The sequence below is a fragment of the Filicampus tigris genome, chromosome 9, assembly GCF_054856515.1.
Source record: "Filicampus tigris isolate MCC_2025a chromosome 9, RoL_Ftig_1.0, whole genome shotgun sequence".
Lineage (NCBI taxonomy): Eukaryota > Metazoa > Chordata > Actinopteri > Syngnathiformes > Syngnathidae > Filicampus > Filicampus tigris.
In genome coordinates, this window is record NC_141225.1 from 20,966,225 (window position 1) to 20,978,907 (window position 12,683).

At 40.3% G+C, this 12,683-nt stretch overlaps 2 protein-coding genes across 11 annotated transcripts in view; one reads left to right on the forward strand and one right to left on the reverse strand.

Moving 5' to 3' along the window:
* Positions 1-4,051, forward strand: part of LOC147142512 (band 4.1-like protein 1) — a 44,181-nt gene extending 40,130 nt beyond the window's left edge. For all 9 annotated transcript variants that reach the window (XM_086039900.1, XM_086039897.1, XM_086039903.1 and 6 more), the window contains one exon: positions 71-4,051. In XM_086039900.1, the coding sequence (XP_085896026.1) occupies positions 71-82 (12 nt within the window). In that variant the 3' untranslated portion in view covers positions 83-4,051. The remainder of the gene's footprint in view (positions 1-70) is intronic.
* Positions 4,052-6,266: 2,215 nt separating this feature from the next.
* The window catches only part of LOC147142513 (contactin-4-like), an 81,630-nt gene continuing 75,213 nt past the window's right edge, over positions 6,267-12,683 (reverse strand). For both annotated transcript variants that reach the window (XM_086040749.1, XM_086040748.1), the window contains exons 17-23: positions 11,877-11,947; positions 10,945-11,179; positions 10,585-10,700; positions 9,521-9,707; positions 9,301-9,413; positions 9,034-9,202; positions 6,267-8,139 (exon numbers count right to left, since the gene is read on the reverse strand). In XM_086040749.1, coding sequence (XP_085896875.1) covers positions 8,048-8,139; positions 9,034-9,202; positions 9,301-9,413; positions 9,521-9,707; positions 10,585-10,700; positions 10,945-11,179; positions 11,877-11,947 — 983 coding nt within the window. In that variant the 3' untranslated portion in view covers positions 6,267-8,047. The remainder of the gene's footprint in view (positions 8,140-9,033; positions 9,203-9,300; positions 9,414-9,520; positions 9,708-10,584; positions 10,701-10,944; positions 11,180-11,876; positions 11,948-12,683) is intronic.

Here is a 12,683-nt window from a genome sequence, read left to right on the forward strand (position 1 = left end):
AACATTCAAGTTATAATATTCGAATTGGACAAGGGTCATTGATTGATCTTGTCAATGCGATGTTCTCTAGTTACAGTCCTGATTGGCCAAAGTGGCTCCCGAGGCGGAGGACACGAAAGGACCCGCCCCTGGTGCAGCATGTCACGAACCTGGTAAGAGGACGATCTAGTCCTCACTTGAGAACAGATTGTGATGCAGTAGACCACCTCCCCTGTTCTTTGAGACAAACCTGCTGTGACCCGCCCTCTGACCTCATCCGGACTCCCGTTCCTGCAGGCGCCCCCGGAAGGATCACCCGCTTGAGGATGATTTGGTTCGACCCAATAGTTTTGGGTCACGGTTTCCTTGTTTGGATTTAGTGTATTGTATTTATGTTTCACTGCACACACTCCTGCCACAAAACCATTTATTTCAAAATAATTCCTTTCTGTGCTACATCCATATTCTTTTTATTATTATCATACAGTACAAGCAACAAATGCAACAAAGAAAGAAGGCGCGTAACCCTGGTGGTGCGGGATGGTGTCACCTGCGAGTTCTCAGCTGTCTTACAATATTTTAATATTTTTATCCGTAGAGAATCAAACATATGCCCGGTGTTGCTATATAAGTAAACATGTATATTATCAGATTATTATAACCTGCATGATTCAAATGCAAAAACAGCAGAGGGAATTGAAAAACAAAAGCAAAAAAAAAAAACCCAATATAATTATACAAATATCATTGTGGTAAACAAAACACTTTGTTGGGATAATTCATCAATCCAAAGCAACAAAAAACAAGGTGGTACAGAGGAAATTGTGAGAAAATCTCAAGAGATCTTTGGGCCGAAGGATGGTGGAGACATTCGGATGGTTGCGGATGCAGAAGAGAGACATTCATGTGGGACTCAGCTTTGCCACCAAAATATGAGGACAATTTGCCATTCCCTGCCATCACCATCAATGCTTTGTTTTAAATGCTCTGTTTTGGGTGTGGGATTTTTAAAGCCAATTTATTATAAATGATATGTTTCAGGAATGTTTATGCTATTGTTTTTTTATTCTCTACTTGGAAAGTAAACACTTTCTTTGGTTTACATGATCCATTATTGTATAAATGTTATTCTTGTGATCTTGGGCATTTCAGTCTTTGGTTGTAAACATCCTGAAATGTCACTCTTGAAGGTTTTGTTTGGTGCTGTGTGTGACAGCAAATCGTAAAATGTTACTTGGCCGAATTGGAAATGTTCTCTTATCCAGACTGGCAGTACGTACTGTGGCTATAAAAAGTCTACACACCACTGTTCCAACCCCAGCGTTTTGTGATGAAGTTATGTGACAAATTACCTGTACAAGATAATTTGATGTTTTGTTTTGATCTTTTTGAGAGGGCACATAAAAAAGTGTTCAAAATCTCATAGAGTAACTGCTTTCACAACAAACCAATCACATTCAAATTAACAAATGGAAATCAGCACACACCTACCATCATTTAGACTGCCTCTGATGAACTCTCTCTTCTCAGCTGTTCTAGTAGGCTTTTTCTGACATGTTTTTCTCCCTAGCAGAAGCCTGAAGGTTTTACGCTAACACCAACTGCTGTTTTGAACTGTTCATAATTCCTTCCACATTGTCTAAGGTCTCTGTTCCATCTGAGGAAAAACAACCCTGCAGCATGTGCTGCCACCACAATGCTTCACTTGTGTTCTTTTGGTGATGAGCAAACAAACCTTTTGGAATCATAGCCAAAAAGTTCAACCTTGGTAACATTAAACCGTAACAAAATGTGGGGAAAATGTATCGTGGTCCGGCGATGTTCATTCATTACTGTCACCAATAGAGGAACATACTTACAGTGAAGCATGGTGACCGCAGCATCGTGCTATGCGCACTTCGGCACCCACGTGATCTCAAAACATCACACAAACCCGACACTTGAACAGTGTGTAAACTTTGTGTATCCATTGCATAGTTCTTCCACAGTTGGTTACGTTAGCAACTTGAGGGCGACACAAAGGCCTGTAAACACCATGCTGATAAACTACTACTGTATATCCTAGAACAGTGATCCCCGACAACTGTGCTGTGGTAAATAAATGCGTCCTGAGGGATCAACTGGTGTGCCAATTAAATCCTCCTCCACTAGATGGAAGAAAGCATCCTGCATAGCTGTCATTATTTAAGTATAAATTTTTTTTCAGACTTTTTGGGAGGGGTGGTTGTGTGAGGTGAGATTTTTCTCATGTAAAATATGTGCCTTTGCTTGCTAAAGGTTGGGAAACACTGTCCTAGAAGGTATTGTGGTATTTTTATGCCTTTTAAAATTTGCGGTCTTAAACAGCTGCATCAACTATTCTACCAATGGCAAAAGCTAAAAACAAAACATGTATTGCCTTGTTGCTAATTGTTTGCATTTGGCTTTCTAGTAAAAATTTGTGTTAGAAGCAAGATGACATGAGAATGAACCAAAACTCCCAGATGATTGCAAAGCGGAAAGACATCTTTTGACTTTTGTGGGTCAAAGAACAAGAGAACAAAATGCTTGTGTTATTATGAATATCAAACACAGTAATCGGTAGTGTCGTGGTTCACGTAGTTCAGACTCAAGCATCTGCTGTGGGACTGATCCAACTCAATGCTCCATTCAGTTTCCCTGTGAATTGACTTGTGGTTAATCCATAATGTTATTCCAACGTTTCACCCGTAAAGCTCGAGGCCCTCGCAAGACCCTGAATTGAATTAATGTTACATGAACTGGTTGGATATTTCGACAACTTTTCATCATAACTGTTGATAGGTTTGCATTGATTCACTCAAGCATATCCCTCCTCCCTTCATTTCTGTAAACTTCGAAGTCACAGGTTTTCAAGGTTTTACTTTTTCTTTTTTTTTTTTTGCTTTGAAGGTATTGTAAAGCAGTTTGGAGTTGTGAGGTCTATGCTCTGTCCCAGTTGAAAATAGTCATAATGTTAAATAGCATATCTTGGCTTACCTTTGATACTGTACTATGCATTGCTATCATCCACATGAATTCTACAGATAGAATCTGAGCCATGTTAGCTGTTTTACTGTCAATGTTAATCTTCTGCTACTGGTAACCGAAGCAGTGTACTGCTTGAGAGATTTGCAATAAGCGACCATTTTTCTTATCTGTCTTCTTAAAGGGAGAAAACTGTGAACTGTCATGCATACTGAAACGTATAAAAAGCTACAGTCAGTGATAGTCCAAACAGACCCACCATAGCTTTTGAGGTGTTTTTTATTTTTTGGGTCATTTTTCAATGTCCGCGTTCTTTCGCAAACTGTCAACTGCGATTTATACAGTATATATAATTTAGTATGTGTGGAAAGAATAGGTATACGAAGATGCACCTAGTAAATGCAGCACTTAAACTGTAAACTGTTGGCAAAATAATGTCTTTGCTTGAATAATGGTCATACTACTGATGGTGTAAAACAAGTGGTGAGAGGCTACACACACTATTATAACTCATGTTACTTATCTATTTATGAATATTCATATTTCTGAGTGTTATCCTGTAAACAATGTCATGCTTGATATACAGTAGGCTTTAATGCACCAGGTTGTGAAGGGATAAGAGATTATGTTTCAATGAAAAGACAACAGCGCACTTGGAATGTCTATGGAATGTCACATTTATGGGTGCCTTATATTTGGAGTTGTTCTCCCAAGAGCCAGAGGCCCACTTTATTCTATATGTGCTGATGATCAAGGCAAAGAAAGAGCTACTTAACCTTGAAAGTGCATAATTGTCTGGAAAGGGTGTGACAATACGTACATCTTTCAAAATTGGAACCGTATAGTCCTGAGCAAGATGCAGAAATGTATTATGGTATACAATTGAGGTAGAAAATCAGCCTAGTAGGTTACCGATTCTGGGAATAAACTTTGCTCAGTCTGAAGCATCAAGCAAACATCACTTTCAATTCTCCAATGCTTTTGTAATACATTCCTCTAGTGCATGGTGGTGTGTATGTGCTGTATTTGCTTTCGGTCTAAAATGAAAAACATACATGCATAAATAAATGTCTCAGTATGGTTTGAAGTATGTTTCTGATTCTCACACAAGATATGACTTTACCAATCACGATGAAGAAAAAACACCTTGGAAATTGTGTGCGAGTGTGTGTGGGTGCGTACGGGTGTGTGTGTATGTGTGTACATTTTACTGCGATTAATCCGTCAAGAATATCTGACGTCAAGCGTCTACTGTCCTACCAGCAATATACAATACAGGAGTACAGTATTACTTTTGTATGATGGTACATTGCCATCTTGTGGCCTAATTGAGTACATGCAGTTGGAGTCTGATTCAAAAACTCCGACGTGCTTGGAGCGTCACCTAGTGCATATTATGAATACTTAACGTGTAAGAAATGAAGTCGACAGTAATTAGAGAGCTTATTTAAATACACTATATCTTAACAAATGACCGTGAATTGAACCTATTTGAATGTGTAATGAAGGCTCTTGTGTCTTGACAGGTAACAGATTAGATTAAGAGCGATTGTTAAATGGCAGCTTTGATTTTTATTGTATTTTCTTATTAAATTCAGCCTCTAATTAATATTAAATTACACTACTTGAACACTCTTTCGTGACCATTTGAGAGCCTGAAAAAGCAATATGAATAAATTTTTTTTGAACTTGTGAACTTTCAAAGAAAGTGCAAAAATATTAAACTGCGTGCTTATTAAATTGATCCTAATAGGGACATATTGAAAATGTTCTTTTCAATTGCTTAGAGTATCTGCCCCACGCATCAAGTGTGAAATTACACAACAAAGTCAATCTTTTGTTTTCTGGCCATTTCTGGAAACGAGTCTGTAAGTGAGCCATTCTGAATTGTTATGGCGTATTATGGCTGATTTAACATGATGACTTGATGACTTGGCAGCCTGGCTTGGCAAAGATCAATTGAAGGAAGGTCTACACGCAATAACTATCTTGTCAGTGCCGAAAGGTAAGCAGAGCTGCAGGGTGAGCGCAGATACGCTGTTGCTAAGAGCCATTTAGCGTCCTAAAACCACCACATATACAAATGTTTGGCAACGTTGTTGAGGTGGTGATTATTCGTGTTTGGCCGATGTATGCGCCACGTGTACAGACCCACTGACTGTATATGAGTGTAATTTAGCAACTTGGTGATGAAGTGCTACCTTCGTGAGGGAAAATACACAGGATGCTTTTACTTTATCTTTTGCTGCTTACTTCTCTTTTCAGACTCTGAGCTATTTGAGAACTAATAGTTCAGTTTCTCCCTTTCTGATCAAATAATGTGACAGACTTTGCAGGCACATTTTATTGAGACAACTGGGAACAGTTTTAAATAGTTGAAAAAAAAATCTCCTCTCATTTAGGAAACATGAGTGAGTAGGTAGCGCACATACGATTGGCAAAGTATGCGTGTTTTCAATGATACTCAATAATCTAACATTTAAAAAATCTAACTAGTGGCGGCTCGTCAATAGAGGGCGCTAGGGCACCACCCTACCGCCCAGCTGAGTCACCTTGAAAGTGACGCAAAATAAATGATGAAAATGAAATATTATAATAAAAATACTTGAACATATGTCTTTTTAGATGAGCAGGATAAAATGTATACAGTTATTGATGAGTAAAATAAATGTATTATTCTCCGGCGCCTCAAACAATGATGTCACGTCATGTTTAGGTGCACAGAACAACACCAAAAGCCTCTAGTTATAAAGTTTGACATGAGCAGTTGGTCCTTGTGCAATACAAAAGACATTGCCGAGGTAGGTGTTCAATTCCAGCGACCACTCGCCAATAGTCTTAAAAATATAATGTTTAACATGCTGCATCATAAGAAAAATGAATAAGAGAGTTTAAAGAAATCATTTTCAGGGTAATCTAACTATTTGGTGGTCTCCAAGTGCCCACTTCGCAGCGGTGAGCTGTGATCACCTTGGCCAACTTTACATTATCCGCAAGTGGAGATCTTGCAGTTCCTTATGAACTTATTTTTGCGCGTACTTTGCGTGCGTTGATCGCCTGCATGGACTCCGGCGAGTCAGTTCTGCTTCCACCGTGTGCACCTCTTCTGTGCTTAATTTAAAGAGGAGAGGAGCCACTTCCATTTGGCAAGAAGAAAGTTGGCTGTGTTCACACCCACAACGGCGCAAACACCCATTTCTAACTCCACATTTGTGAAAATACCAACTGAAAGATAATCCTTCCTATTCGCACCGTTAGACTTGCGTTAGACTTGCGAGGTGAGGAAAGAACAAACAGTCTGGTGTTGTTGTATAAATCAATATTCTTTATTAACACAATATAAACAACAAAGCAAGAGAGGAAGCCCTCGTGTTGAGCAGACAGGACATGTCTGAGAGGTTGACTTGGACAGAAGCATGGGCTTGGCGCCAGTGGTTGTTCAGATGTCAGGATACACGTACAATATACACGAATCTCTACCGTGCATGAACCGTATGAATGCTGCATGGTCCTGGATTTAAGTCACTTTGTCAGAAGCGAGAGGATTAAGTATGCACAGTCATGCTGAGCAACAATTAGCAACAGTATGAAACAGAATTAGACGTAAAAACCAAGTACGGCATCTTTTTTAGAAACATTTTTTTTTTCATATAAATGATTTGAAGTGTACAAAACAGTATATTACATATTCACTGATGCATGATTCTGCGCAAGACCCAGTAGCTTACAGTTACACGTCCCTAAGAGCTACATACAGGCTGTATAGCACCTCTGCACAGCCGTTCCACATGGCATCAGGAGACTAATGAGCGGGGAAAAGGAACGATCAGCAGCATTGTCATTTAGCATTGTCTTTAAACACTCAACTATAAAAATGCACGAGGCCTCATATTGCCAAAATCCCTCAACTGAACTCAGCCGCCTGCCAACCTGCCCCGCCCTCAAACCCCCCCTCCCATTCTCTCAACCGCCTCGCCACACTCCCAAAGCTGACACCCATCGGCGCCTGTCAAAACAGCAGCATGTAAACGTCACTACGGCTGCATCATCGCTTTACGATTCTACTGTCCTCAATATACATTATGATAAGTTAAGGCTCTTGAAGGACCTGAGGATTTTGAAGTAATGATGAGGCACACAGAAGGCAAAGAATAGCTATTCACACAGGGTTAACCCAAAGAAAGGGGAACAAGGGTCCGAACACCCAGTGAAGGAGAGGACCCCAGAAGAGACAGCACGCTGCTGCTGGTGGCAACTGTCACAATGATGATTTTTTTTTTTTTTAAGCATGTTTTTTTTAACTTGAACAGGTGTTCAATTACCAAAGAAGACTGGATCTAAAATCTTTGCATGCTAACCCTTTACTTCCAGCTTGTTCATTGGATTTTTTTTTTTTTTTTTTTTTCAGATCGACCTTATATTCGTATCTAGAACAGTAATGCCACTAAAGCGTATTCCAAAGGTGTTGTGATGAGTATCGAACATGAAAGCAATAGTCATCTTGTGTGCAACTCGAGCGGACACACTTCATTTACGTACTGTATAAAATGCTCATATTGTTAATGATCTTATCAAAGTGACAATAATGTTATTTGTATATGACACCGCGTTGTTGGGTTACACACTTCACTGGTTTGGTAAAGCATTAGCATGTCTTGTTTACTAAAAGAGAACAACACAAGTCATCTCATTAGACAGGGAAATGTCATTCTTCACCACCTAGTGGGAATTTTTGATCTTGCATACTGTTAATTCTCACCCCAATATGCCTCCACTGCAGAAAAAAATCAATAAAGCTTGGAATGTCATACAAAAAGATGCACACACAACATTTTGTTTTTCCTCTTATGAAAGCTGCTTTGGTAACAACATAGTCATGACATCTGTACATCTTCCTCTTGTAGCCGAGGTGCCGCTGAGGAAACCTTCCCAAATGTCCCAGTGGCATGTTTTGTATTTTCATCGGCATATTCCTTTAGCCTCTAAATCAAAATGAATGGGTCTAGTCACACCAGAGAGGTCTGTCTGTGTTCCGATGTAGACTGTCTTCACTTCAGATGCAAGGTCTGCCAGAAGCTGTTCGTCATAAAGATGTCCGCGCAGTGAAAGACAGCGCTATTGTACTGAGGGCTGAAAGAGTGGAGACCTTGGATGCTGAGCCGACTGCATTGGGACCTGAAAAGGTAACAAAAAGATAAAGACTGGCAAAATACTCAGCATTTTATTCATCTAAATAAAAGAACTGTCTAGACTTACTCTTTCGAGTTTTGATCCGCTTTATTTTTATGTTTCTATGTTGACGGATTGTGCAAAAAGAGTTTTATAGATTTTTACTTTAAACACGGAAGGGGGTGGGTGCAACGGGGGCGGGGGAGAAGGTGAAAGTTTAGCGGGACTCGCAGACGGACGGCTATTTTTTAGTAAAATGCCCAGCTCTGGTGACTAGTGATGGGAAAATAAAGCTTCATAAAGCACTTGCGATCATTTTTACTCCTCTAGATGGGGATCTTGGTTTAAAGATAAAGGCGTGTGCAGTGGGAATGTAGTAAATGCATTAAAGTTCCACTGCATCTTCAAACCAAGTGTGCCATCGAGAGGAGTCAAAAATGATCAGAAGTCAAGTGCTTCATGAAGCTTTATTTGTGCATCACTAATGCCAATTGTTCAATGCATTTCGTGACGCACTTGTGATCCTTTTTGGCTCCCCTAGAAAATCGTATCTTTAAAGATAAAGGCTAGTGCAATGGAAATCTATTACATTTCCACTGCGATGAAAAAATATCACAAGTATTTCTATTCCATGTTCCTGTGGGAGTGCGGACCAACTGAAGGTCAACGTGTTCTGGAATACAATGCGTTTCACTTTTGAGGTTACACTGTATTTTGTAATACAATAATTTGCTGTTCCTTATGGTGTTTATATGACACTAAGGTCTCGGGTAGCACTTTATTTTCCCCGCTCTCTGTGCTCCTCCGGATGATGATCACTAATCTCTTCTGTTCAGGCAGTCAGCAGGGGCGCAGATAATGCAGCTCAGAACAGAGGACACAAACTAGCTCTCCACTGACCTGGTATCCTTGGGATGGTGATCTGCCGACTACTGCTGCCTTCCCCTCCCTCGCCAAATGGTTTGATCTGGATGATATAATCCTCATCAGTGGGCAGGGAGAGCTCCACCGAGGTGGTGTTTGTCTCCATGACATTGGGATGGCTGTGTGGGTTCTTTTTGTACAGCACCTGACACAGTTTAACCAGGTCATGAGTTGAAAAAAAAAAAGCACAATGACAAAGATGACCTGCAGAAAGAGAAAATAAACCAACAACAGGATGCTTACTTTATAACCTGTGACCTCCGACTCATTCTCCAGGGCTTTAACCTGCTCCCAGTTTAATATGATCTTGGAGTTGGATGCGTTCCACATCACTTTACCAGGAGGCTGGCTTGGTGCTGAGAACAAAATACAACAAAAACAAAAAAAAACCAACAGGTTTTATTCATGCTGAACAAAAGGTGTAGTAGATACCAGCATCGCTGTAAGTAGACTTGCTACGCACGTGGTTTTTTGGTGGTAATGTTGACGGAGGTGCTGGAAGGACCGGCTCCTGCAGTATTGTACGCTCTCACCGAGATGTAATATGTGGTGCTGCCTTCCACACCCTGAATAATAGTTGATGTCTGATTTCCCACAGTTCTTTGCACACTGGCCGTGTCTTCCTTTTCCCTTCGATTCCAATAACGCAGCTGGGAATCAACAAGGCAAAACAAGTGATAGACTCAAACAAGACACTTTCAAAAGATTCTGCTACACCCTGTCAGCAACATGCCAACTGGTAGGTAGGAAATCAACTGAACGCAAGATGCAGTCTTGTGCATCTTTTTTTCCCCCATGCTCAATGCGATCCACATGCGTCAAATGGACAAGTGTGGTAGTTTAAACTGAGTGATGTGAAAAAAGGCCCATACAAATAAAAGGAACAAAATATTCAACAATTCCCTGTCAACAAATACTGATAACAGGTTTTTCTTTGTCGCTGTGGTTGTCAGGGCAGAAACAGCGGACATGCTTCATGTCCCAAATATAATTTGACTTTCCTTGCAAGAATGGTTTGCTCAGACCCTGCTCCTCTGTTGACTTTTGGTGGTCAACAATTTATATTCATGCACTCAGTGGAAGAAAGTAGCTCCTTTCATCATATCCTAGGTTGCAGGCGATCAGAATTAAAATGGCAATTGCCAAATGAGCATAAAGAGCAGTGCATGAAACAGTGTTGTTGGTTTCAAAGGGAATGTTTTTTTTTTCCTTAAAGCCCTGCGGAAGTACAGTAATCAGTATAGGTTACAGCACTTGGGAACGTAACAAGAAAAAAAAAGGTAAACCCCAAAGCCTTGGGATGAGCTTGGGCCATTATGCATGCAGCAAGCTATTATCTCCTATGCCCAAGGTATTGTACATTAGCCTAAGACATTCATCAATAATGAAGGAGAACACGATTCAACCCTCCCCACACCTGCACACAAACGCGCACATACACCCCCGCATACAAACACACACACAACTTGCAAGCACTGAAAGCAGACGTATAGCGTAAACGAGACGCAGTATATGATCGTTGTTTACCTCGTAGCCCAGCACTCTTTTCTTACTGGCATTCCAGGGAAGAGCTTTCCATGAAACTTCAATCTGGGATGCTGAGAGGCTCTTGGCACGGACCCTCGTGGGTGCTCGGCCGGGTTCTGAAGTTGATGCATAACGACTTCAGAAGTAGCTCTCAGTTTTGATGATCACTCAAAGTGGGAACATTAAAAAGTCTTTTGCTGTTATTACTTTCATTTTTTTTTTTTTTTTTTTTTTCAGAAGACCAGAAACATGTATTTCCTCTGAACCGGAGCCACTATTCTGACCAGATACAGTACATTAACAGCTGCACAGCTTAGCCAGTAAAGCGTTACAAGTAAGATGGAAGGCAGAATATCTCACCTTCCTCTGCAGAGTAGATAGTGGTGACTTGTCCGAATGGACCTTCTCCCTCGTTGTTGTACACGCCGACCTTCACATGGAAAGGTGAAAAGGGCTGGATGCTTTCATTTTTGAAGACATATTTGGACGTCTCTGCTGAGGGTACAGCAGCCTGCATCCAACCTGTGGCACCGTGGGGTCGAAAAGCCACAACGTAGCCGAACCCCGGTCCATTTTGTAGCTCTTCTGGAACAGGCTACGACAAAAACACAGCCAAGCAACTCAAACGATCGTTAGGTAATTCAGCTGACGCCCAAGACAGAATGTGGCACATCGGTTAACATTTATTTCATATTTTAAAACTTGACACATTTTGGTGGACTAAACTCAATAGGTGCTTAATACATAATACATATTAGCACAAAAGGAAAATGTGGTATCTGCTGGGTCACAGCAATAGACGTCGCCGCAGGAATAGAGACAACAACCAGTGACTTCAATTGTTCCTTTTCTTTTGATTTAGCTTAAATGCGCGAAGTGGAAAGGCAAAGTATAATTTATAATTTTGGTGTTGAATGTCAGAAGTTATTTTCAAGGCTGCGTCAGAACAGAAGCTTTGTTTAAGCAGATACCTAAAATTAAACTTGTGCATTATGAAATGTTAGCAATGACTTTGAGGCATTTCACAGCAGGGGCTTTATTACTTTGAACTGCCTGAGTTGTAACAGGATTTAAAGTTGCCTTGATGTAAGACTGAGAGAAAGGATACCATTTGGAAAAAGGTTACAAAAGAGTAAATTTGATTATCTTTTCAAAATGAATGTAATTATCTCTTTCAAAGCATGAAACAATTTCTCCTCTACACTGACAGCAAGTCATTGCTCTACATTAAAGACCACACAGTGTCTGCAAATATTACCCCGCCATGACACGTACCTAGTGTGCTTGCTTACCTCCCATGTGATCACTAATTCTGAACGACTTCCACCGCCACCGCTCACACTGGCTGGAGTGACCTTCGGAGCTGGAGAAAAAAAGAGAAATTGGCTTAGCCTTGCTGATGCGATGTTGAAAACCGACATGGTTTGTGTCAGACAGTGAGAAAGAGCATTTTAAAACATATTTTTTAAATCTGTAGTTGTCTGGAATATGATTTTACAGTGGATTCTCAAAACTCCAACAATCTGTTCTGGGGTTCTTTTGTTTTGTATTTCCATATATATGTGTATATGTATTTCCCCTATAATAAATAACACAAATGGATTGAATCCATTCTCAGAATTGGGGTCTTTGAAACATAGATCCTGAACAGGTAATACTTTAAATAACACTGTTTGTGTGGTTAAATGTCATGTAAGTGTAAATGGTAAAACAAATACTAAAATGTGTAGTTTTTTCGAGTCGCTCTTTTAGTTTTACTGTTGTCACACTTGGCATTGCGGAAGATGGAACCGAGCAAACTGGCATCAGGGTATATATTTCTATTTTTTTTTAATTGTTCTAAATTGTTGTTAGAATTCCAGTGTTGGACCATCCGCCCTTCTATATGACTTAGCCTATTGAGTCTACCTGGATGGTTTGGAGATTATCCCATTAGAGCGAGAGGAAGAGTACAACCTGGCCTTATCATCAGTAGTTGTTATCGCAGGGACATTATGGTCGTGGCATTGACAGGGAATGAGCTGGATGCAGCTGTGTGAAAGATACTTATGGACTAGTGATGGGAAAACGAAGCTTTATGAAGCACTTGTGATATTTTT